This window comes from Panthera tigris, chromosome E1, assembly GCF_018350195.1.
Source record: "Panthera tigris isolate Pti1 chromosome E1, P.tigris_Pti1_mat1.1, whole genome shotgun sequence".
Classification (NCBI taxonomy): Eukaryota; Metazoa; Chordata; class Mammalia; order Carnivora; family Felidae; genus Panthera; species Panthera tigris.
Genome location: NC_056673.1, coordinates 60743434 through 60767220, shown reverse-complemented (window position 1 = coordinate 60767220; position 23787 = coordinate 60743434). Strand labels below are relative to the sequence as shown.

Sequence of the window (23787 nt, the reverse complement as noted above, 5' to 3'; positions counted from 1 at the left end):
GGGAGGAGGGAGGAGCTCTTCTATACTTCCATCTTCCAGATACCCCTTTGCCTGGTTTTTGGCTAAAAAAATTTTAGGTTTCACCTCCCTGTGGTGTTGTACTCTCTCTGATTGGGTCCAGCTTGGGGCCAAAGTGGCGAGAAAAAAAGATCTCACAAGGACCCCCCCCCCCACAGACACACTCCTCTTTGGAGTATACAGGTGTCCCTTTTTCTAGTCTCCCGTCTCTGAGCCCTCAGTGTGTCCAGAGCTGTCCGAGCAGATCTCCCCGGTGTCCACGGGCCCTTCCCAGCACTCTCCAGGTAGAGAGGGAGGAGGTGTCTCCCGGGTCCGTGGTGTTTGCTCCTAAGTACAGTTCTGTATTCAGGCTGCCCGGGAGATAACGAGAGAGGAAAATACGGGAAAATCATCACCATACTGGTTCTTCTACAGTTTTAGTCCCGCAGTCCCAATCTGCCTGCTGCTATTTACTTTTCAGAGTACTGGGGAAATGCTTCATTCTGTTCAGGGATGTCAGCTGTAACCCTGGGAAGGCACAGGGCAAAGTGTGCTTATGCCCACGGGATTACCCATCTCCTCAGAGGTCACCTGAAACCCTGGCTAACATCTGTTGTGTGGCGGCGGATGTAAACACGGAGGAAGCAACGAGCGGTGAGTCCTTGTAGCACAGCATTCCACGGAAACCTGCGTGTGCTGGACAGTGGCCTACGGGGTCAGTCACTGTGCGCCGTGGTTCTTACAGCCGTTTAGGCCTGAACTGACTATGTGGCTGCAGGTAGGCTCCCGACGGGCACTGAGGTCTTCGTTGTAGACTGAACATGGCTCTAAATGTGGGCCTACCTCTAATTAGCAGTGCTTCTGCTACATGAAAGACCTATTGGTTGGTGAACTGTCCCCTTTATCTGGAGGCTCTTCTCTTCTATGTCTGTTTCTTGGAGAAAGGTAGCTTATCCTCTAGGATAGCTGCTTTGACACCTGTTTGGACAAGTTTAACTTGAAGGAGAACCTAATGAGTTACCAGAGTAACGTTGTCTGACAGAAGGGGAGTTAAGGCCATACGCATTTTAAGGTATCTATTAATGCAACGTGGACAGGAGATCTAAAGCCAATTGTGAATGCTTCCTTTCGTTAGGAGAACTAGTCTCTCTGCGTCAGAGTGAAGCGCCCCACGAGCTCTGTCTGTGAGCCCTGCAGCGCAGCTTCCTTGAGCTCCCACAGGGCCCCGCGCCGACCTTCCCCGGCTGCCAGGGTCAGTTAGCAAGCTCCAGGACACCAGCGATCCCCACTGGGGACTTTCTGGTAGCCGGACGGTCACCGTGTCAGAGCGTGGAGCTTGCGCTGCCACGGGGGCGTAGATCTCAAGCTGTCAGCAGTGATCTTGATTCTTAGGCTGAAAGGCGGGTCCTTAGAAGAAATGGCGGCAACAGCCACAACCTCAAAGTAGGTTTCACAACTGCACTGTCATAGATAAAATCAGTGAGATTCCGTTATCACCACCTGTGCCCCCTGAGCCTCTTCCACGTGCGAACACCCCTCTCTGGCGGCAGAGCCTACACCACGGCCAGCACAGCAGCTCCTCGGTGCCTTTGCTCCAGTGCGCTAGGCCCTTGGCAGGTCAGAGCACAAGTTAAAAAAAAAAACAAAAAACAAAAACTTGTTTCAGTTTATCAAAATGACAATGATACTCTATTCAATTAAAATTAGTAAAAATATTTTATTGAATTTCAGGAACTTGGTAGTTTTAAAATTTAAAATCTTTGCACACAAATCACCACTATGCTTTCTAGAATTGTGGAGGTTAGGACTTGAAGACTGTCACTGATCTCCTTGTGTCACATAGCTTGGAAATCCTAAGTCCTGGGGCTGCCCCGCCCGACTCAGGGTCTATGCTGCTGTTCTAAGGGAGGATGGTGACGGGAGTGGTGTCTTTAAGGAGCTCAGCTGTCCACGTGGAGACTCTTAAGGTTGCCAGAGTAGGAGGGATCCCAAGTCATGCCCAGACACGCCGCGCCACGTGGCTCACATGTGAGTTTCTCTTTCGTAGTTTTGTTTGGTTTGGGGCAAAGCTGTTCAAATGAAGTTTCTAGTTCCTTGGGGAGCCCAGAAGTCTGGCAAAGGTCAAAGCAGAAACGTCCTGAAGTAAGACATTTAGGAACTTCCAGTGAACAGCTGGGGATTAGTTCGGAGCATCACGTCTGTTGAGGGGGCACCAGGAGTCAAGCAGGGACGCAAGCTCAGTGGCCGTGGATGTTTTGAGGGCTCCTGGGAATTCAGAGCTAAACTGCAAACGGTTAAGTGCCTGGGATACGACTATTTGCTAATCCGTGTTGTTTTTCTGCCTTCTCCTTGATAGTCTCAAATTTCCATGTGCCAATCAATCAGCCAACTGAACAAGACAAGGAAGAGGCCCCCAAGCCCTCTGAAAAAGGCACACGCCAGCTGCTTTACGGCAAAAATACTGGAGAGCTGGGTACTTTTTTTAAAGTCTATAATCCCAGCAAAAGTCCCTCCAGACCCACAAAGTCTACGTTTTAGGCTCAGAAATAACCAACGGATGGACTGGGCTTACTTTGGGAGAACTACCCCAGTCTTTCCGGACGGTGACAGGCACACTGCTGTGGAGACACGGCTCCAGGCGGACACACGATGCATTGGTCAAGTCCGTGTTCGCGCTGGGGCGGCCTCGACCATTCACCTGCCCAGAGCTCAGTCAGAGCCCACGGGAGTCATGACTGGCAGGTCTGGACCACTCAGCGGAGCGACCTGACCCTACGCAGGACATTATGCAATCGGCGTTATTTTGCAAATCGCAAACCTTCTGAGTAAAAAAGACAAAAACTATACATTCCAAGGTTGTCTGTAAAGTGCCTGGAAGATGCAGACTGCTGCCCTGAGGCACTCTGACCCATCCGGGCTCCAGCCTGCAAGTTACCTGCCACTGTCACACACGTGGGGCCTCATTCACATGATGGTTTCATTTTTATTTTTCTTTAATGGCTGAGTTATAAATCCAGCTAGTGTGCAGTAATTTCATTATTTTTCATACGCATTATCTGCAATAACATTGTGACAGCTCCGTACTGTGGGTTAACACACAATACTTAGAACAAATTTATCATATTTGGTCTGTAGGTAAATAAGGTTTTAAAATTGCCTAAATATACCACTCTGAGCCGTTTCATTCCACCAGGAAAATACAGGGTTTTCCCTCTCTTTAAAAAAAAATTAAATACCAAAATAACTACATTTAAATAAATAACATGATGATGATGACATTTAAAAGTTCACAATAAGGCCAAAGCCCTCTTCTAGTCGCACGGCTGCTCAGCCCTGACCCCCTCAGAACGCTCTGGAAAGGCCAAAGGTTTTGTTCAGGGGCAGCGTGATGGAGGCCGGGCGGGCGGGGGCGTGGCGGGGGGCAGGGGGGGGGCCCTTACTGCTCATTCACTCACCTTTGTTTCATCTCACTTTTGTGTCTTGTAGGAGAGAAGTCAGCTTTAGGACTGCTTCAGTTCTGAAAGGCTGAGGGGGATTTCCTGTCACAAATCAGAGAAGGACCTGGATGTTTCCAAGGCCCTCGTGTTAACACGCAGCCTCTCCTCCACCCCGCACCTGCTGCTCCCCGCGTGCCGGGCAGATGGCAGCGTCACCGGGTGGACGGCCGGTCGGACGATGGCTCTGTGCCTCGAGCCGGTGACCGTGACTAGGAACGTGCCACAGAGAGACCTATGACACTTGACGGAATCTTTTTTCCAAATGAAGGAGGAACAGTTCTGTCGTTTGAAACACACACAACACTTAGGAGGCTTGTTTTACTTAGAGTGGAAAATTATGCCGGGACAAAGTCAACACAAAGAAACAAACAACAGAAAGTAGCAGGAAAGAGAACCAGTTAAGTGCAGCTCGGAGAGTCCGGCAGTTCTTTCGGTCATGGCTACATGCAGCCCCGCACGGGCATCCGTCTGTCCAGTCAGTCTGTCTGTCCATCCTAAATGCATCCGGCACCTGCTCTAACACGGAAAACCTGCAGATGTCATCAGGCAGCTCCATCTGAACATTAACAGGATAGACAAAAGGAAATCATTCCATAGGCTGAAAACAAACAACAGAAACAAAACTACATTGTTTCTTTTCCCCAAATGAAATCAACACAAAACGTCCTGTGTGATTCCAAAATTTCCAGAGTAGAAATGGAGTGATCTGAAATGTCAAAGACCCCATTATTTCGTAAAGAAAGTACACCTCAAAATACTCTAATTCCACATGTGGACAACAAAACACGGTCTCATCTGCACCGAGCGTCCTGGGAGGGCAGCGGGGACGGCGCCCGCCCTGTCCCGGCAGCTCCGCCTGCCCCAGGCACGGGCTCAACCAGGACCCCGCGCCTCTAATCCGGAGTCCCCAGCTGAGCCCGGGGCGGGGAGACGCTGCCGGAACCAGGTTCTGTTGCATGTGGTTTTGTTCAGGTGTGACTTCTGTCTTTAAGGAGCGTAAGGCCACCTGGGTTTTGTGTTTTCAGTGCTGAGGTGAAGTCCAACCGCAGGGCCCTCTACCCACCGAGACGGCGTTCCGAGCGTCGGTGAGAGGCAGTGTCTCCTTTTGGCACCACAGAGTTGACATTAAAGTAAGAAAAGCTGCCCCAGTCGCTAGTTCTGGACACCCTTCTCCCTGCCGGCCGTCGGCGGCGTGTCCACACTCAGCGCGATGACGATGCTCTCGCCGTCTTCCGTCTTGACCCGCTTCAGCTCCGGCTGCTCCGACTGGTCGCCGTTCTGGCGCTTTGTGGGCAGGGAGGCGGACGCCGATGCGTGTGTTGCCAGCATGTGCAGAGGACTCGCCCCTGCTGCAAAGAGACAGTGAGTCAGACCCCGCGTTCTCAGGTGCGCCCTCGTCCCCCGTCAGGCCCCCACGGGGCCCTGGGGCACCAGCTGGTCCAGGCTCTGCCCAAAGGGCTGGCTTGTGTGTGTGACCGGTACGGCCCGTGGTGGCCAGGGGCACGGGAGCCTGGACTGGACAGACCCTATATAGCCAGTTAACTGTCTGACGAGCGGGTGTTCTCAGCAACAGCTGGCCCCTTTATCACTCCGAAGACCGTGCTACCTTCACAGAAGCACGGGGGAGGCTCAGGCAAAGGGGCCGCTGCCCGCCTTCTCCCCGAGCAGAAGCCCCTCGTGCCCCACATCACACTGAGCGGGGTGGGCGCGTGGCTCAGGCCAACCGGGAGCCGTGACAAGGAAAGCCCCGCGTGTGGGGAGGTTCATCTTCGTCCGGGCCCCATGAACCTAGGAGCTCACAAGCAGACGCGTGCCCGTGAGCCCTGGTCTGGCTTGGCGGCTTCTCCTTGGTCCCCACCACCAAACGCGTCCTCTCTCGGGGCTGCATCACAGAGAGACCCCCCCCTCCTCCTTCCCTGGCCCTCACCCGGCCCATGCTTTGCACAATCAGGCAAACTCTAAGACATGAAAAAAGAAAGTGCTGCTTCCTCAGAGCGAGAAGACAGGGCTGGGTCCCCCTAGGGAAGGGGCAGAACCGCCAGCCTGATCAGTGTCCCAGCATAAGGCGCCCCTGTCCGAACCCGGAAACACAGCCAGGGAAGCAGCTATGAAGGGGAGGCATACAGACAGCAGAATGTGTCCCGGAGCGGAAGCGTCACGTGGACACAGAGTTGCCTGTGTCTTGAAAGGAAGAGAAGGCAGGAGAAGTCAGGCTACAGAAAGGCAAACTGGGAACTCGAACGCAGGGGCGGGGAGACCGACCCCAAACCAGGCTCTCGGCGACGGGTTCCTCCAAGGAGGCGTAGGGGCAGAAGACGCCGGGAGGGTGCAGGCTTCCACCTGGGCCCCAGGGATGCGCACTGGCTGCTGTAGAGACTCCGCCTGACCTTGGGATGGTGCAAGGGCCGCCCGGGTGAACCACAGGCACAGGAGGCAGTTCTGCAACTTAGACCCACCTTGTTGTACCCGACTCAGAACCCATCCAAGTTGTATCCCTGGACCATCTCCACCGGCTCCTTTTCACACAGGGGTCTGTGGCATCTCTGCTGCGTCACACGCTCATGAGAGAGCCACCTGTCCCCCTGATTTTTGTCGGACTAGCTGTGGACAGCCCCAGTCTTTCGGATCTTCGCCCCCTGGGTGACCACACAGAGCAGTCTCGGACTCACGCACTTCATCTGGCAGGCCTGTCCTGATGCCTGGTGCTAAGGCCTCTTGTGTATGACACATGGGGATGGAGAGAGCATTCTCTTGGGAAGATGGGCCCTAGGGGTCTCTAGCGGCCATGCACCCTGAGAGCTGTCAGCTCCTGGTCTTGAGGAGAACAGGCCCCCTGACCTAGACAGGGGGCCAGGGTGGGGCTCTGCACATGGCCATGCCCTCAGGAACAGAGGGGCTGGCTCGACCCTGATTAATGGGGGCACCCTGGTTCCTCTCCACTTCATTTCAGAATAACTGCCCTGTCCTGCTAGGAAAGAGGGCCTGTGTGGTTGCTGGGGTGGCACTGACGTGCAGCCCAAGTTCTTCCAGTGGGACCCGCACACCACACAGTCGAAGATGCTGGACACGAACGAGAGTGAATCAGCGCCTGGAACTGAGCGACACGGGACGCTGGGACCTTGCTGTGCTCGGCCACCCTCCCGGGAGAAATACAGGGCAGGGGTCTGTCAACCGGTTAACACACACCTTATTCTATGTGTTTCTGGTTAAAAACAACTTACTACCACGTTAACACTGAGCTCATGCCTGAAAGCAACTCGTGTAACATAAAGCAAATCACAGAGCTCTGTGCCTCCGACACCAGGGGCCTTTTCAGTACTATGCTTAGGGTCCATTTTAAACAGGAAAATCACCAACAAAAACACCAACCCTGAAAAACTGCACTAAAGGGCATGTGCTTCCGGTCAGAGCTGAACCCAAGAGGGGGCACCGCCGTGTCGCCCCTCAGCAGGAGCCAGATTCAAGTGTCCATCCACCCCGTGCGTGGGTGCGTGAGCACGCGTGAGCACTGACTGGGATGACAAATAACTGTTAGTGATCAGGCGAGCACTGAGGGTCAACTGTGGGAGGTCGCCTCTAGAAGTCCCCCAGAGCACCAGCCCTACACAGGATGGGCACGACAGCAACGCCGTCCCCTCAGGGCAGACGCCTCCCGTGGGGAAACAGGGCAAAAGGCTAAGCTGGTCAAGCAGGTCTTCCGCTGGCTCCAGATACACCCCTGCAAGTGGCCCCCGGGGGAGACGGAGGTGAACAGGGACACTGGACTAAGACGACAGACAGCGCAGGCACTAGCCCACAGGCACCTGTGTCCCTAAGAGGCCCGTACACCTTCTTAACACCTCAAAGCAGCACAGGGCAGGGGGCCGTTTTCTGCAAGGAGAAGGGCTGATGGCTGTGAGCACAACGGAGACTCTTAGGACAGCAAGTGAAGTGTCAGCCTGGGACTTCTGCTTCAGGGCCACAAGAGAACGTGGTCAGCAGGAGGAGGTGACCATTCTTCCCAACACCCGCTGCCGCTGCCCCTGCCCCCGGATAGAGGCCTGGGGTGGCTGTCTCAGCAAAGACCCACACTGACAGAGCACCTCTGACCAGAACCACAGCCCAGTGGGGGAAGAGAGGCTGAGGAACGGCCAGAAGCACACTGGGTTTTCTGGGGGGCAGGTGGTACAGCCCCAGAAGCCGCCCCGAAGAGGAGCCATCCCGCACAGGCACAGGCCAGACTTCCACATCCACTCTCCGAGGCCAGCATCACTCTGAAACCGAAGCGGACCAGAATACTACAGGAAAGCTACAATGTCCCTGACACAAACTGACATAAACCTCCTCAACAAGACATCAGCAAATCAAATTCAACAGCATATAAAAGGGTTACATGCCACGGCCAACGGATTCATCCCAGGGACGCAAGGGTAGCTAAACATTAAAAAAAAAAAAAAAAAAAAAGCCATGCGACACACTGCATTAATAAAGGAAAACACCCACATGATCACCTCAACACAGAAAAAGCATGTGACTGAATTCAACACCCTTTCCCGATAGAGCTCCTCAGCAAACCAGAAAGGAAAAACAGCTCGGCATAATAAGGTCTGTAGACGACAACCCACAGCTAACATCGGCCTCGACAGTGCAAGACGACATTCTCCCTCTAGGATCGGGAGCAGGACACAGATGTCTGCTTCTGGCACTGAGATTCAACACTGCTGGAGTCTTAGCCCAGCAGGCACAGGGAAGTCAAGGCATCTGAATGGAAAAGGAAGTAAAACCCTCTACTGGAAATGACCTAATCTTTGTATGTAGGAAATCCTAATAAATCCACACAAGAAAACCCCCTAAGCCAAAAACTATAACCACTCAGAACTGAACTCAGCAAAGTTGCAAGGTACAATATGGACACGCGAAGATCAGCTGTAACAGCTGTGTATATAGTAACAGCTGTAAAATGCAGTAACCAGCTATGTATATAGTAGCAACTGTAATGTACAGTAATCAGCAGTATATATGGTAACAGCTATATATATAGAAAAGACTAATATATAGTAATCAGCTGTATGTATAATCAGCTGTAACATATCGTAATCAGCTGTATATATAGTGAACTTAAAAGGAAATTAAGAGAACAATTCCAAAGGAACTGAACAGGAAGGAGTTCCAAAGGAATAAAACAGGAAGAAATTTGAGCCAGACTTTTACACTGAGAACTACAGAACACTGTGGAAAGAAATTAAAGACTTAAACAAATGGAGAGATGTCAACGCTCCTGGTTGAGAAGACGTGATGCTCGTCATGCGGCACTGCCTAAAGCAATCTACGGGCTCAGTGCAGTCCCTATCGACATCCCAAATGCTGGTTTTTTGCAGAAATGGAAAAGCTGATCCTAAAATTTGCATGGAATTGCTAGGGATCCAGAATAGTCAAAACAAAAAAGAACAAGGTCGGAGGACTCCTCCTTCCCAATTTCAAAACTTCCTGCAAAACTGCAGTAATCAAAACTGTGGCTTTGGCATCAAGGCAGACGCGAAGGTCAGGGAGATAGACGTGAGAAAGAAACCCGTAGATCGGAGGTCAAGCGACTTTCCACAAGGGTGACAAAACCACTCCGTGGGGAAAGCATGGTCTCTTCTATGGAAGAGACCTTCTATGGAAGAGGCCTCTTCTGGAACAGATGTACATCCACACGCCAAAGGTGTGGTCAGACCATTACCTCACTCACTCGATACAAAAATTAACGCTACATGGATCAAAGAACTAAACCTAAGAGCTGGAACACTGTCGGTCTGAGAAGAAGAAAGCACAGGGGCACCACCCCAGGGGTGGCAGTGGAGTCTTTGCATAGGCCACCTGGAGCACAAGACACAAAAGGGCACAGAGATAAAGGGGACTTCACAATTAAAAACTGGTGCATCAGAGGGGCGCCTGGGTGGCTCCATCGGTTAAGCATCCGATCATCGGGTTCAGGTCACTATCTCACAGCTCACGGGTTCGAGCCCTCTGTCAGGCTCTGTGCTGACAGCTCACAGCCTGGAGCCTGCTTCGGATTCTGTGTCTCCCTCTCTCTCTGCCCCTCCCCCACTCACGTTCTGTCTCCCTCTCTCAAAAATAAACATTAAAAAAAATTATTTTAGGGGCGCCTGGGTGGCTCAGCCGGTTAAGCACCAGACTTCCACTCAGGTCATGACCTCACGGTTTGTGGGTTCGAGCCCTGCATCGGGCTCTGTGCTGACAGCTCAGAGCCTGGAGCCTGCTTCAGATTCCGTGTCTCCCTTTCTCTCTCAGCCCCTTCTTGGCTCACACTCTGTCTCTCTCTCGCTCTCTCAAAAATAAACATTAAAAAAAATTTTTTTTAAATTATTTTAAATCTGTAAAAAACTGGTGCATCGGAGACACTATCAGGAGAGTGAAGAGATAAACCCACCAAATGAGAGAAAATATTTGCAAATCACATCTGGTCAGGACCTAGTATCCAGAATATATCAAGAGCTCCTGCACCTCAACAACAAAAAATGGACAAAAGATTTACATAGCTCGTTGAAGACCTACAACATCGTTACTCATGAGGGAAATGCAAACCCAAATCACTGATATCACTTCACACCCAGTAAGATGGCCATGAGGGGGAAAAACAACAACAGAAAACAACACGTGTTGGTGAGGATGTAGACAAATGAGAATCTCCTACATCAGCGGAAGAATGTAAAATGTAGCTGCTGTGGAAAAGTTTGGAAGTTCTTCAATAAACAACACAGAATTACCATACGACTGAGCAAGTCTACTCCTAGGTATACACCCAGAAGAAATGAAAACGAGGACACCATACATAATCATGAATGTTCACAGCAGCACTATTCACAACAGCCAGAAGGTGGAAACAATCCAAATGTCCATCAATCGGTGACTGAATCAACAAAAATGGAAACATTAATGGGGCGCCTGGGTGGCTCAGTCGGTTGAGCGTCCGACTTCAGCTCAGGTCACGATCTCACAGTTCGTGAGTTCGAGCCCCGCGTCAGGCTCTGGGCTGATGGCTCAGAGCCTGGAGCCTGCTTCCGATTCTGTGTCCCCCTCTCTCTCTGCCCCTCCCCCATTCATGCTCTGTCTCTGTCTCTGTCTCAAAAATAAACATTAAAAAAAAAATTAAAAAAAAAAAACCACTTTAAAAAAATGGAAACATTAAGCCATAAAGAAGTACTGACCAATGCTATAAACCTCCGAACATGATGCTCAGTGAGAGACCAGATATAAAAGGCCACGTATCAAATTGTATCTACAGGGAATGTCCAGTGTAGGCAAATCCACAGAGACAGATTAGTGGCTACCAGGGGCTCAGGTAAGAGGGAAACGGGAAGTAACTGCTTACTGTGTATAAGGTTTACTACTGGGACAATGAAAATGCTTCTAAACTCGTTAGAGGAGATGGTTTCAAAATGCTGTGAATGTACCTAATGCCACTGACTTGTATGCTGTAAAATGGTCAATTGTATGTTACGTATATTTTACCATGACAAAAAAAAAAAAAAATGACTCGAATCCTAAGGAGTACTAAGTATAAAAGAATTACTGCTAATTTTAAAAAATAGTAAAAGCAAATTCTTTCAGAGATGCTGAAATACCAACAGATAAAAATGACACTATGTCTGGATCTGGGTGGGGAAGAGCTGGGAGAGAATTTCCAGAATGTCTGACGTTTTCCATAATACAAAGCTTAAAAGAAAAAAGCAAAGCTGCTGACTTTCAGAGTTTATTAACAGGTACCGCTTTCCTTTCTCAAGAGTGACTTTCTAGGGTGAAGGCAGTCACAGGCCATGCAGCACCTCAGTGACCGCTGACACTGTGTAAGGAGAGCCACCCTCCTCGCCCAGTCTTCAAGCTCATCTGCCACCTCCTCCCTCTTTTCCACAGCGCCTCCTGCGCCCACTGGGCTGGGTGCCGCCGCTGGGGAGGATGGTGTCTGGGAGCACTGAATCGTTACGGACTAGAGAGAAAACCCTTTTCTAAACCAGTGATTTCTTTAAAAAAAAATTTTTTTAAATGTTTTTTATTTTTTGAGAGAGCACAAGCAGGGGAGGGGCAGATAGAGAGGGAGACACAGAATCCAAAGCAGGCTCCAGGTTCTGAGCTGTCAGCACAGAGCCTGACACGGGGCTCGAACCCAGGAACGCGAGATCATGAATGACCAAGCTGAAGTAGGACACTCAACCGACTGAGCCCCCCAGGCAGCCCCCAGTGATTTCTAAGTAAAAGACTACAACCAAATTAAAGAAGAACCAATAAAATTTCCCACTAACAGATAATTTAAAATGGTTTTTGGTAAAAGATGACTAAAACTGGAAGGAATTTCAATATTTTTTCCATCTTCCTTCTCCTGAGAGGGAACAAGGTCTCAAGGCTGACCCTGCAGCGATCATCAATGATGATAAAAAAAACTGTGTGGCTTTCTTTAAAGCCCCAATATATTAAGAAGTTAATCTTTAATACAATTTTAATTTATTTTACGAGATAAATTATATTTTTGAGGAGTGCCTGGGTGGCTCAGTCGGTTGAACCATCAACTCCTGATCTCGTGGTTGTGGGATCAAGCCCCAAGTCGGGCTCCATGACAACAGAGAAAAGCCTGCTTGAGATTCTCTCTCCTCTGCCCTTCCCCTACGTGCACCCCTCTCTATCCCGCTCTCTAAATAAATAAATAAACAAATATTAAAAAAATTGTATTTTTGGGGGCACCTGGGTGGGCTCAGTCAGTTAAGTGTCCGACTTTGGCTCAGGTCACCATCTCACAGTTTGTGGGTTCGAGCCCCATGTCGGGCTCTGTGCTGACAGCAAGAGCCTGGAGCCTGCTTCCGATTCTGTCTTCCTCTCTGTCTGCCCCTCCCCTGCTTGCACTCTCTCAAAAAGAAACATTAAAAAACTTTTTTTAATAAATAAATTAAAAAATTCTATTTGTTTTTTTAAGTTTGTTTATTTTGAGAGAGAGGGAGAGAGGATCCCATGCAGGCCCCGTGATGTCTGCAGACAGTCTGACAAGGGCTTGATCCCATGACCCTGGGATCATGACCTGAGCCAAAATCAAGAGTAAGGCGCTTAACCGACTGAGCCACCCAGGTGCCCCAAAAATTGTTTTTATTTTTTTATTATTTAAAAAAAATTTTTTTTTGGTAACATTTATTTATTTTTGAGACAGAGAGAGAGCATGAACGGGGGAGGGTCAGAGAGAGAGAGGGAGACACAGAATCTGAAACAGGCTCCAGGCTCTGAGCTGTCGGCACAGAGCCCGACGCAGGGCTCAAACTCACGGACCACGAGATCATGACCTGAGCCAGTCGGCCGCTTAACCGACTGAGCCACCCAGGCGCCCCACCAAGTTGTTTTTAAATAATAGTTAACACGTGCCAACCTGTGGATAAATGGACAAACTTGCGATCAGTTACCCATTTCAAATGCTGTCTTCTCAGGTTCTGTAACCCTTATATTCACGATTAAATCTTTAATATTTCCGCATTCTCCTGTGCAGAGTAAAAATGTGCTCAGCAAACAGTATTCAGACAGAAACTAGTCGGCACGCATATGAAATCTGTTAGGGCGCAAGACCCCATTACAGGGGCAGGAGGGCCTGTCTGGGTGCTCATACATTCTGAGAGTAGACGCCAAATCAGGGCAATATTCAGGGCCAGGAGAACATTAGAGAGAATGATGTAAAACAGTGGAAAACTTAATCCTTTGCTTATTAAATCTGTAAGGAAACATTTTAGATACCAACTTTCACACGTGAAAGGGATACACAGCTGTTCCAACTCCCTCCAGTAAACAGGTGGACATAAGAGGCCCCTGACTGGCACCAGTGGTTCTCTGACAACCTGGAATGCGTTAGAAATGCACTCTTGGGCCCCCAGGCCACACCTGCTCAGGAAGGGACTCTGAGGCACATCATATCTGGGAATCACTGGCTGAACCATGGCTTCAGCCTGAGCAGGATTCAGACCAAAAAAGGACCGACCAGTCCACCTCCCAATGCCACCTTCTTCCAGAAGCACACAGCGCCAACAGGTTTGCTGCGTCAACGTCATCCACAATGACAAACTTATTCAGAGAGAAAATAAGGCCCGCACAACTCTTAATACTTAGGGGACACAGAACCTGAGAAGACAGCATTTGAAATGGGTAACTGATTGCAAGTTTGTCCATTTATCCACAGGTTGGCATGTGTTAACTATTATTTAAAAACAAAGACATTAGAAAAACAAAACTCTTGGGGCGCCTGGAGGCTCAGTTAAGCGTCTGACTCTTGGTTTCAGCTCATGTCATGATCACGCCATTCGTGGGACTGAGGCCCCGTACTGGGCTCTGCACTGATAGCCCAGAGCCTGCTTGGGATTGTCTCTCTCCCTCTCTGCCCCTTCCCCACACTCTCTCTCGAAATAAATAAACTTAAAAAAAAAAAGAAGAAGAATAAGAACAAAGAACTCTCAGGTGGTTAGTCTTCCCCAGAAAAGGTTCCAGAACTTATTCTACCAGTGAGTTTGGGGCAAGGCAGAGTGGGAATCTGAATCCCATAGGCAAACGCAGGTCTCCTCCACTCCTTCATCGCTCACGGGTGGGAGGTCAACACAGTCAGGCCTTCTGTTCTCTACCCCTTTTCAGAGAAACTCTGTGGGCACAGAGAGCACCTTCTGACCAGGAGCCTGACTCCATTGCTTGAGCTCCTGCAGGCCACTGCTGCGTCCTGATGGACAGCAGGCACTCTGTAGGCCTAGGCAAGGACCCACTGCTCAAACAGCAGCTCTGAGGATGACACTAGACTCCTGAGTTGACTTAACAGCCAGCCGGACCCCTACGCCTCACATGGCTCCACAGGGCTGGGTGAAAGGGGGTTCTCTGTGCTCTCATTTAAAAGCCAAGCTCAGGGGCACCCGGGTGGCTCGATCAGTTAAGCGTCCGCCTCTTGATCTCAGCTCAGGTCTTGATCTCAGGGTTATTGAATTGAATTGAATTCCGGCGTTGGGCGTGGAGCCTACTTACTTACTAAATTACTAACTACCTAACTAAATGCCAAGCTCCGTTGGTCTGTCCTGTCTTCTCTACTCGTCGATGTGAGAACATGCATGGACAGCTATGTGCGCAGAGAGCAAGATTCTCTGCTTCCGTCAGACACACTCTGGAGCACAGGTTTCCCAGGAGACATCTCAGAAGGCAGGTGCCAGTGCCCAAACCTCCCGTTACTTCCAGGCCACACCCAGGGATCTACACAAGGAGGGGGGGATTTCTAGCTCTCTAGGTATTTACAGAAACGCTAATCTCCGTTCAGATGGCTCCACCAGGGGGACCCCCAGGAGAGCTGACACCCACAACCACCGCCAGGTACCCTGTAGCACTATTAGGTTTCTTACACTTTAGAAATGCAAACATTTCCTCAGACAAAAAAATTAAAATTTAACACTCGAAACCAAAGTATGGAACACTACCATTCATAAAACGGAGAGCAAAGGATCTTCGCTCTTGATAACTGCACCCTATTAGCTGTGAAGGACACTGCTTACCGTTGTTCACCTGGCCGTGGACGGCGGCAGGGACTGGCACCACGTGAGTCCCGTTCTGCGTCACAGTTTTTATTGGTAGCTGGTGCTGACCCAGAGGAGCCTGCTGCACGATGGTGACCGTCTGGACGGGGGTGGTCTGTGGCGTCTGAATGATCCGGCTAGCGGCGCCCAGCGTGGCATGGCTAATCGCAGGAATAGGTTCCACTTTTACTGAAATTAAAAGGAAGGGGAAAGAAACAATTCCAACTGACATTACTGGAAAGCCACAGCAATCACGCCAGGTGACCAGCAGACCCTCTCTAAGACGTTACGTAACTAGAAAAGGGGTTTGGGGGCGGCACCTGGGGGGCTTAGTCGGTGGAGTGTCTGACTCTTGGTTTCGGCTCACGCTGTGATCTCACAGTTCATGAGTTCTAGCCCCGCCTCGGGCTCTGCGCTGACAGTGCAGAGCCTGCTTGGGGGTCTGTCTGTCTGTGTCTCGCGCTCTCTCTCTCTCCCCCCCCCCCCCCGTTCCTCCCCAGCTTGTGCTCTCATCTCTTTCAAAATAAATAAACTTAAAAAATTAAAACAACAACAACAAAAAGAAAGGGGCTTGGGACGAGTAGGTCTGCTGGGAAGACTTGAGAAACAGCTTGAGAAACTGCCTGCAGCGACTTCTTCTGTTGCTTTACCTTTTACTTCTTTGTGGTCTCCATTCTCTTGCGGCTCTGCCTTAGGAGGGGCCAGCACGGCCGCCTGCGTGACCACGGCCTGGCCGGCAACAGTGTACGTGCTGGCCGGGGCGAGGCCGGCCACGCCGGTGACGGACACCGCGGGGATCTGGTGGACGACGTGCACCGTCTGCACGACAGGCTGCTGGGAGGTCGCGGTGGTCACGGGGGCGGCGACCGTGTAGGTGACAGGCTTGATCGTCGGCGGCAGCTGCCGCTGCACAGCGATTAAAACAGGCTGACTAGACAGGGGAGAGCCTGCAGAGTTTGAGGGAGCAGGGGTGAGGCACAGGCACCCACGTTCCTCCAACCGTTTCCCAGAACCGACCAAGCACAACCATCCGCTCACAGCACACAGAGGAGTAAGACAGGGCGCGCCCCTCCACCTCATAATAGTGAAGTCACTCGCGGTGGGAAAAGGGTAGTATCTTAACGGGGATACTGAACTCTTGTATCTGACTGCTAAAAACGCAATTCTTGCTCTATTCAGATTTCTTACGACACCTCTGCCCACATCTCTTTCCTCATGAAAAAGAAAATGTCAACACAGTATATGGGAAGAAGCTGCCTACTGAGCCCAGTCAAGGGGGCCACGCTCTCCCCAGCATTAAAGTCTCACGGTGGGGGCGAGAGAACCGGAAAGCCCAGACACAGAGTTACAAACTCTGCCAACCAACCTCTGCTCTCCCTGGTTTGGGCACAGAGTAAATGAAAAGACACGCTGGTGACAGGAGGTACAGGTGGGGGTGGGGAGGGGCTGTTGCCAGCATGGTCAGGAATCCCACTGTGTCAAAGTGCGTATTTTGTGGGTGCCTGGGTGGCCCGGTCGGTTCTGAGTCCCACTCTGGATTTCGGCTCAGGTCACGATCTCACAGTTTGTGGTACGGAGCCCCACGTCGGCTCTGTGCTCACAGCGCAGGGCCTGCTTGGGCTCCTCTCTCTACCCCACCCCCACTCATGCACGCTCTTGCTCCAAAACCAAAAACCAAAAAACACCAAAAACACACATTTTGCCAACCAATTAGGAATCATAATAGAATTAGTTCAGACACATTTCCACACTGTATTGTTACGGTTTTTGTTTTTGTTTTTAAATTCCTCAGGGCACACATCTTTATTCTGCTTTGCAACTTAGTAAGTAAACTGTGAGATGCTCACCTAGTCATTAAGTGGGCAGTTTCTGCTGCCAATCAATGTCTAGCTTGTCTAATTTGTGTTATTCCTTTGGGGGGAGGGATTTTTTTTTCCACAATCTTTGAATGATCAAGCAACTGAGAAACAGATTCTTAATTATTTCAGGCATCCATATAAGCTGTTTACGTAAAACAACGTTCACTGTTTTTGGTTGTTTTTTTTTTTTAACACTCACAGTACTATTAAGTTTTTCAGAGCTTATAACACTCAGGTATTATGCAGAAAGTACCAGGTACAAAGGAGCCAAGGCCACTGCTGTGTCCCGCTGAGGAGCCTGGCCCGCCCCCACCCACCACGCCTGCCCCCTCTCTTCGAGTCTCACCTGGTGCACTCTGAGCAAACCGTGCCTCCTGGATGACGGCCAGTTTGGGCTGTGACGCGCTGGGCTCCGGCTCCAGCGGGGCCGGGGAACCTTCCCTCGACAGGCTCTCGGGGGTCTGGGCACCACTGGAGTGAGCAGACAGCACTCCAGCGTGATTGGGAGAGGCTGGGGCACTTCTGTGTTACAGAAAAAAAGACAGTGGATTTTTACAGGTCCAGCACTCATCACGCTGCGTCATCTCAATAACGTGCATTTTGAAACTGTAACGGCCATTTGTCTTCTGCCACCTGACTACAGTTCTGTGAGCTCTACTTTCCCTGTGAATGCCTGTGACCGGAGATGGACCTCCCGTGAGACTCACTCAGCTGTGACAGCCAGTGTGCCTGTGCTGCGCTAGGCTACTGGGGCTCCGTGCCCACACGGGCTGCACGGCCGTGGAGCTGCACTGGTGCCCTCCCTAAGCAGCTCCTGTCCACGGGCAGCAGGAGCCAGCGGTGTGCAAGCAGGTGGGGGCCCGAGACTTACATCCTGGTCCTTTTTTTTGTTTAGAAACAGAGCATCTATTAATGAAGCTAAAAATGTATAATTTGAAAATCAGGCCATTAACATCATATAAAACAATCTTGAGTTTAAGCCGCTAAAATACAGCTTGGAAGAGCTGTTCATGTGTCAAGGGAAAGGAAAACACACAGCTCATCAAATGCCGACCGGTCATGTTAACAATGTGCAATGAGTTCAGTGAGGCCACAGCTGCCACGTGGGAGCGGAGTGGAAGTAAACTTCATCGCCAGTCTCCGCCGTTTCAGGCTGCCGTTCAAGAAATGTGCGGGCAGCATCCGACACTCTTGTTCAAATCCCCATCCCCACATTTAATCACACCGCATTTGGTAGTTCCTACTGTGAAAAGAAAAACTGACCAACACATTGAAGGCAAATTTACTAACCAGTAAGTGAGGTCTTTTTGTTTGTCTTTTTTCCTTACCTAGACGAGAGCGGTCCCAGAGGGGTTCTAAAGCAAGGCACGCCCCTAGGCCGTCTTTTCCTAAAAGCCTGCTCTATTAATTTGCTTTCAGAGGCAGGGTCTATCCTCCAGAATGAGCCTTTGCCTGGTTCTTCCTGGGAACGTGGTACTTTGATGAAATACCGATTCAGAGAGAGATTGTGGCGAATTGAATTCTATGAAACATAAAAAAATACGTAGAATTCATATATTTCTTTGCTGAGAAATGAAAATGTGCCCCAGTTTCAGTGCCCTGCAAAGCAGAGACCGAGGCATGCAGCCTTTGCAGAGGGCAGACGACTTACAAGCAGCGCTGTTCTGGGAGGAGCCGGCCCTCCTCCCGAGTGAAGGAGTAGGGGTGCAACCCCCCAGCCGGAGGGTCCTGGAACGAAACGGCAGAGGGAGCACCAGGGGCGGTGGGGGGGTGGGGGGGACCTAGGGAACAAAGAAGGGGTGGGCCATCTAAACCACAGGGAAGAAGGCAACTTCCATCTCTCCCCCAGGTAGGAGACCAAGGACCCTCACTGTAGTCAGCTCACCTTTCCTGCTTAGAGACGAACAGAGACAAAATAAGCCAATCCTTTAAAATACTTTTTGAGCACGGAATTAGCTTACAAGAATCTGTCACAGCCATCTAAAATGAATTAATCCAGTGCAAAGTGTCTGGCAAACCAGCAAAGGATAAAGACGAGCTAAAGGTTGAGACGTATTGTCGACACCATCTTCCAGTAATAAGAGCACTTTGCAAAATACTTCCATACATGTTTTTCAATTTGATCCACCAAATAATCTGATGAGGCACAGAGAGGAGGTTTCCCTCAACTCCTGCTCTATTCTTTCCATTACAAAAATCTTGGCTCACAGCTTACAGACAGTTTCAGGAAAGCTCCCCACTGCAACCTGCACGACTCTTGGCAGCACGCCTGATCCCGAGCCCCCCAAACCACAGTCAGCAACAGCTGGACAGAAGCCATGCATCCAAGTTATTTCATGTATTTACACCCATGTTTAAATTTAAAGTTAGTAAGTTAAACTACTTACTACTTGCTTACAAGATTCAAAATGATGGTAACTCACAGTACAATTTCGGGCTATCCCAAAATCATTTCTAAATTCCCCAATTAATCTTCTAAAGGAACTCCTAGCCACAGCCTGAAATCCTCACTTGCCAGAGGTGGCTCAGAAATCAAATGTATCAAATTCTACTTTACAACCCAGCTAGGGGACCGCTCACCTACCACAACCAGTCACAGGCTATGGCTGTGACCACAGCACCACACAAGTCCGTGGAAGTCCGTCTCCCTCACCAGCAACACGCAGGGGGGCCGCCTAGACTGTCTGGGATTTGTGGAAGTGTTTATAAATAAGTGCATTACCTGAGACTTAGAATATTTTATTTTATTATTTTTTTAATGTTTATTAAAAGAAAAAAATTTTTTAAACGTTTATTTATTTTTGAGACAGAGAGACAGAGCATGAATGGGGGAGGGGCAGAGAGAGAGGGAGACACAGAATCGGAAGCAGGCTCCAGGCTCTGAGCCGTCAGCCCAGAGCCCGACGCGGGGCTCGAACTCATGGACCGCGGGATCGTGACCTGAGCTGAAGTCGGACGCTTAACCGACTGAGCCACCCAGGCGCCCCTAATGTTTATTTTTGAGAGAGAGAGAGAGAGAGAGAGAGAGAGAGAGAGAGAGAGAGAGCGCGCGCGCTGGAGGGGCAGAGAGAGAGAGGGAGACAGAGGACCCAAAGCAAGTACAGAGCCTGACACGGGCTTGAATCCATGAACCGTGAGATCATGACCCGAGCCGAAGTCGGATGCTTAACCGACCTGAGCCACCTGGGAGCCCCAAGATTTAGAACATTTTGATAACCGCAGATATTTGTTATTATGTTTTATCATAGGTTTAGGGATTTACCAACAATACCTTTCTACTAGCTCTTCCAGAAAAATCAAACTCAACTACTACTGGTGCTTCTGCCAAAGAGAGAAGACGATCTTCCTCTGATTACTCAGACGTTTCTGTGCCGTAGAAGGTAGACTCCAAGACTGTGGGTTGAGAAAAGCAAACCCAGACCATGACACCACAGGGCCCTCTGGCTGTGAACAAGGCAATCCTTACGACTGCCATGGAAGGGTTAAGAGGTCCTCCGACTGTACTGTGGGAGGGAACCTGGCTACCTGGGCAGCTTACAAGTGAACAACACGGGAGGTGCTGAACCCCCACGTGAAGGCTGGAACTGCACCGAGAAGGTTAATGCACGTGCTGCTAGGAGGAAAAAGGGAAGCTGGGTCAGGGGGAGTCTGGAGGTAGGAAGTGCCATTTTGGGGGACTGGGACACTAGTATTTCTTCCCACTGATAAAGGAGAACAGGACTGGGGGGGGGGGGCTGTGGTTCCACGACCTTCATGCCACAGACAAGCTGTACACAAGTTCCTAGGTCAAGGAGTTGCTATTTTCTGTCCTGAAAATGTGACAGAAGCTACACTATGCACCGTCACAACAGGGTCTAACAAGCCTATGGAACAAAGAGGCCACGATTTTCCAGCCAACAAGACTGGAAATGCTGTGGAAGTCATTCCCATTATTCTACGAGATACTTAATGCAGACGCAAAGTAACTGTATTTCTAAGGTCATTTAAGGCCTTTGTAATTTGATCAAGCCAAGCTACAAACACAAAAACCACGCTGGCTTGGCTTCTACTGATTCAGAAAGTATTACATGCAGAGAAAAGGCAAGTTATTACTCTTTAAAACTAAACAGGAAGAAAAGGGTCTGCAGTACTGCACACATTCTCTTCCCCCCAGACCCTCCCCTCACCAAGGCTACTTCCCACAACCCGTCCTCCCTGGGCGCCAGTCCCTCCTCCCTCCTGTCCCCGAAGGCAGCTCCATCCCTGCAGATGACCCGGACGAAAGGCCCAGAGCTGGTCACCGGCCTCCGGCCTCTGTAAGCACCCCCAGCACTCCTGCCCAGACCTAGTTTCTGTCGGCCCCACTCATGCAGAGTACTCCCTCTACTGAGGACTTGTAAACAAACTGATAAGAAGGGAACATGTCAGGACCTTCTAGAAGCAGAGTTCAAGGTACAGGGTGAGAGGAGCCCACAACACACCCTCTACTTTAAGAAACCGGCTCCGGTCCTTTCAGAGGCCCAAAGGCCCAGAATTCAAGTTTTCTAGTTATAACAAATACCTCAATTCTGGGCTGGGTAAAATTATAATTATAAATCATAAGAAAACATTTTGGCATAAATATGCAACCGAAGGAAAGAAACATGCCATCTTCCCAGATGCGGTCACAATTTGTTTTATCCCAGAGTTTCCTCTGGACCAATCAGGAAGCCTCGCCAAAGGCAGACAAGGCAAAATACCCGAAGCGAGCCTGGAAGGCAGCTGTGGACTTCCTTCAGGTGCTCCAAAAGGCACAGGTCTCCGAGGAGCAGATCAGAGTCAGGGCCAAGCCCTCGGGCCCTGCTCTCCCTGGACCACCACCTCCCTAACGCCCTAGGGGAGGGCAGGAGGCAGTCTGGAAACCCACATGTTAAAACTGGGCTGTTCTACAAGACCGTCTTCCCCCCCTACTCTCCACACAAAGAAAATCGGATCTGGCTTTTATGAAACAAGGTTGCAAAAGGGAAAGGCTTTTTTGTTTTAAGCCAAAAGTGAGGACATGGGAAGAAGGTCTCATCCATACACAGACTTTAAGTGCAGTCACTTTGGGAGGGGCAGCTCAGAGAATCTCATGACAGAAAAAGAACACGTGTGGATCAGTACTGGGAACAGCTAAAAGAAATTGAGAGCGCATTCCAAAAATTAAAGGGAGGGGTGCAACAGGAAATCTCTTTTCTGCTAAAACACTGGAGCCAGGAGGGCCTTACACAGGCAAGGCTCAGTCACCCTTCTGGGCCTTGATCTAGACAGAAAAGAGGTTTCGATAAAAAGCAGCATCGATGACAGCTAACAGAGAGGGGTGCTTGCCCTCCAGCAGCCATGTCTGTGACGCTCCGCTCTCAGGGGCTGGGAAGTCGCTCCCAGAGCCAGGAGCAATCCGTGCACGTGGGGATCACACCTGACCTAACTCCCCACAAGACTGAAGCCTGGAGGAGGCCGCCCCTGAGAGCTGGCCTTCGTCCTCCGGCCAGAAAACCATATGTTGTTTGGAAGCAGCTCTTGCATAAATGGATGTTAGGAAACACAGGGAAACACATCACTGAAGGTCTGGCCAGGCGCTTCAGTAACACTGGCTCCCCTTCTGCCCCGCTAACTGGCATTTCCAGTCACCAGAATTCTGCACGCGACGAGCTGCACATAACCCCACCCCACTCCTTGACGGGGTATCCTGAGACCTCATCTGCCCACACACAGGAAACCGTGTTCCAGGAGCAATCACCAGAAACGGACACAGATTATCATTTGGCTCTGCTTTTTTTGTTTGACATTTTATCTGAAGCACAACCTCACTGTCCTCGATTAAAATGGTCAGTATCGCAGGGATTTGTTGTCCAATGTGTTGAAGAGACCTGCCAGGTAACTGGAGAGCAAAGGGTTCTCCAAATCCAGCATTTTCCTCACTGCCAACTAAGAAATGCACCTCGCTGTGCATAGGGAGGCAGGCAGGCAGGGGGCAGCTGCCCCAGGCCAGGAAGGGAGGCGGGGTCTTATTCTGTACTCTCCACAATCAAGGACCCGGACGTGACTAAAGACCCCTTACAAAGGAAATGTTCAGGATTTGGCTGGACTACTTGTATTATAACATGTTTGTATGTCTACAGGTAGAAGAAAAGAGTTTTTGCCCATCATTAAACAGAAAATGGTTCCCCCTCCACCCCCACCCACTTGGTTATGGTTACGGGTCAGCAGACACATTTTTCCGAGGATCATTTACTCACTATGCCTGAAAGGAATAGTGTTGCCATTCCTTGTTACTTAATGAATTCAAGAACTGCAAGCGTACATTTCTTTTCTTATGCTTTTAACGTTCCCTATTTCAACCCTGCCTTTCCCGTATGGTCTGAATTAGGGAGGTTCTACCATACCCCAGCAAGTAGGCACACCTAGCACAGATACACGGAAGAAAAAACCACACGGTGTAAAACTTTAAAAATTAAACGAGATTAAAAAGTTAAATAAGGATCCGTTATGCACTAATATCCAAGAGTCCTCTGAGGAAGGCTGGGTTGCAGACACCCCGGGAATGATCTGAAAGTACAGGAACACAAGCAGGTAGGCCGCCCCCACACAGGGCAGCTTCGTGTCTATCTGCTTTTCTACACTGCCCAACGGGAGAAGATGTCTTTTGAAGAAAGGGTTTGTTGATAAAATAGTTTGGAAACCACCTCTGCAAACTTCAAGAAGCTATGTACGTCAGCAGACGCAGGTAAGGAAGACAGAAGGAAGCCGAAGTAAAGGACGGGCTGGGTTTTTCACATTCCTTTACTTCAGACATAGGAAGTTAACTGCAATGGTCGAAGAGAAACATCTCAAACAATCCATGCCTTTCCCATCCGTGGGGACGGTCAGGGACCGTAAAAACCACAG

At 50.0% G+C, this 23787-nt stretch overlaps 1 protein-coding gene across 1 annotated transcript in view; it reads right to left on the bottom strand.

The window, feature by feature from the left end:
• Positions 1-1694: 1694 nt before the first annotated feature.
• FOXK2 (forkhead box K2) overlaps positions 1695-23787 on the bottom strand; it is a 64617-nt gene continuing 42524 nt past the window's right edge. Inside the window, 6 exon segments of the mRNA XM_042967091.1 lie at positions 1695-2108; positions 3453-4843; positions 15023-15232; positions 15694-15990; positions 17249-17424; positions 18231-18424. Of these exon segments, the coding sequence (XP_042823025.1) occupies positions 4647-4843; positions 15023-15232; positions 15694-15990; positions 17249-17424; positions 18231-18424 (1074 nt within the window). The 3' untranslated portion in view covers positions 1695-2108; positions 3453-4646.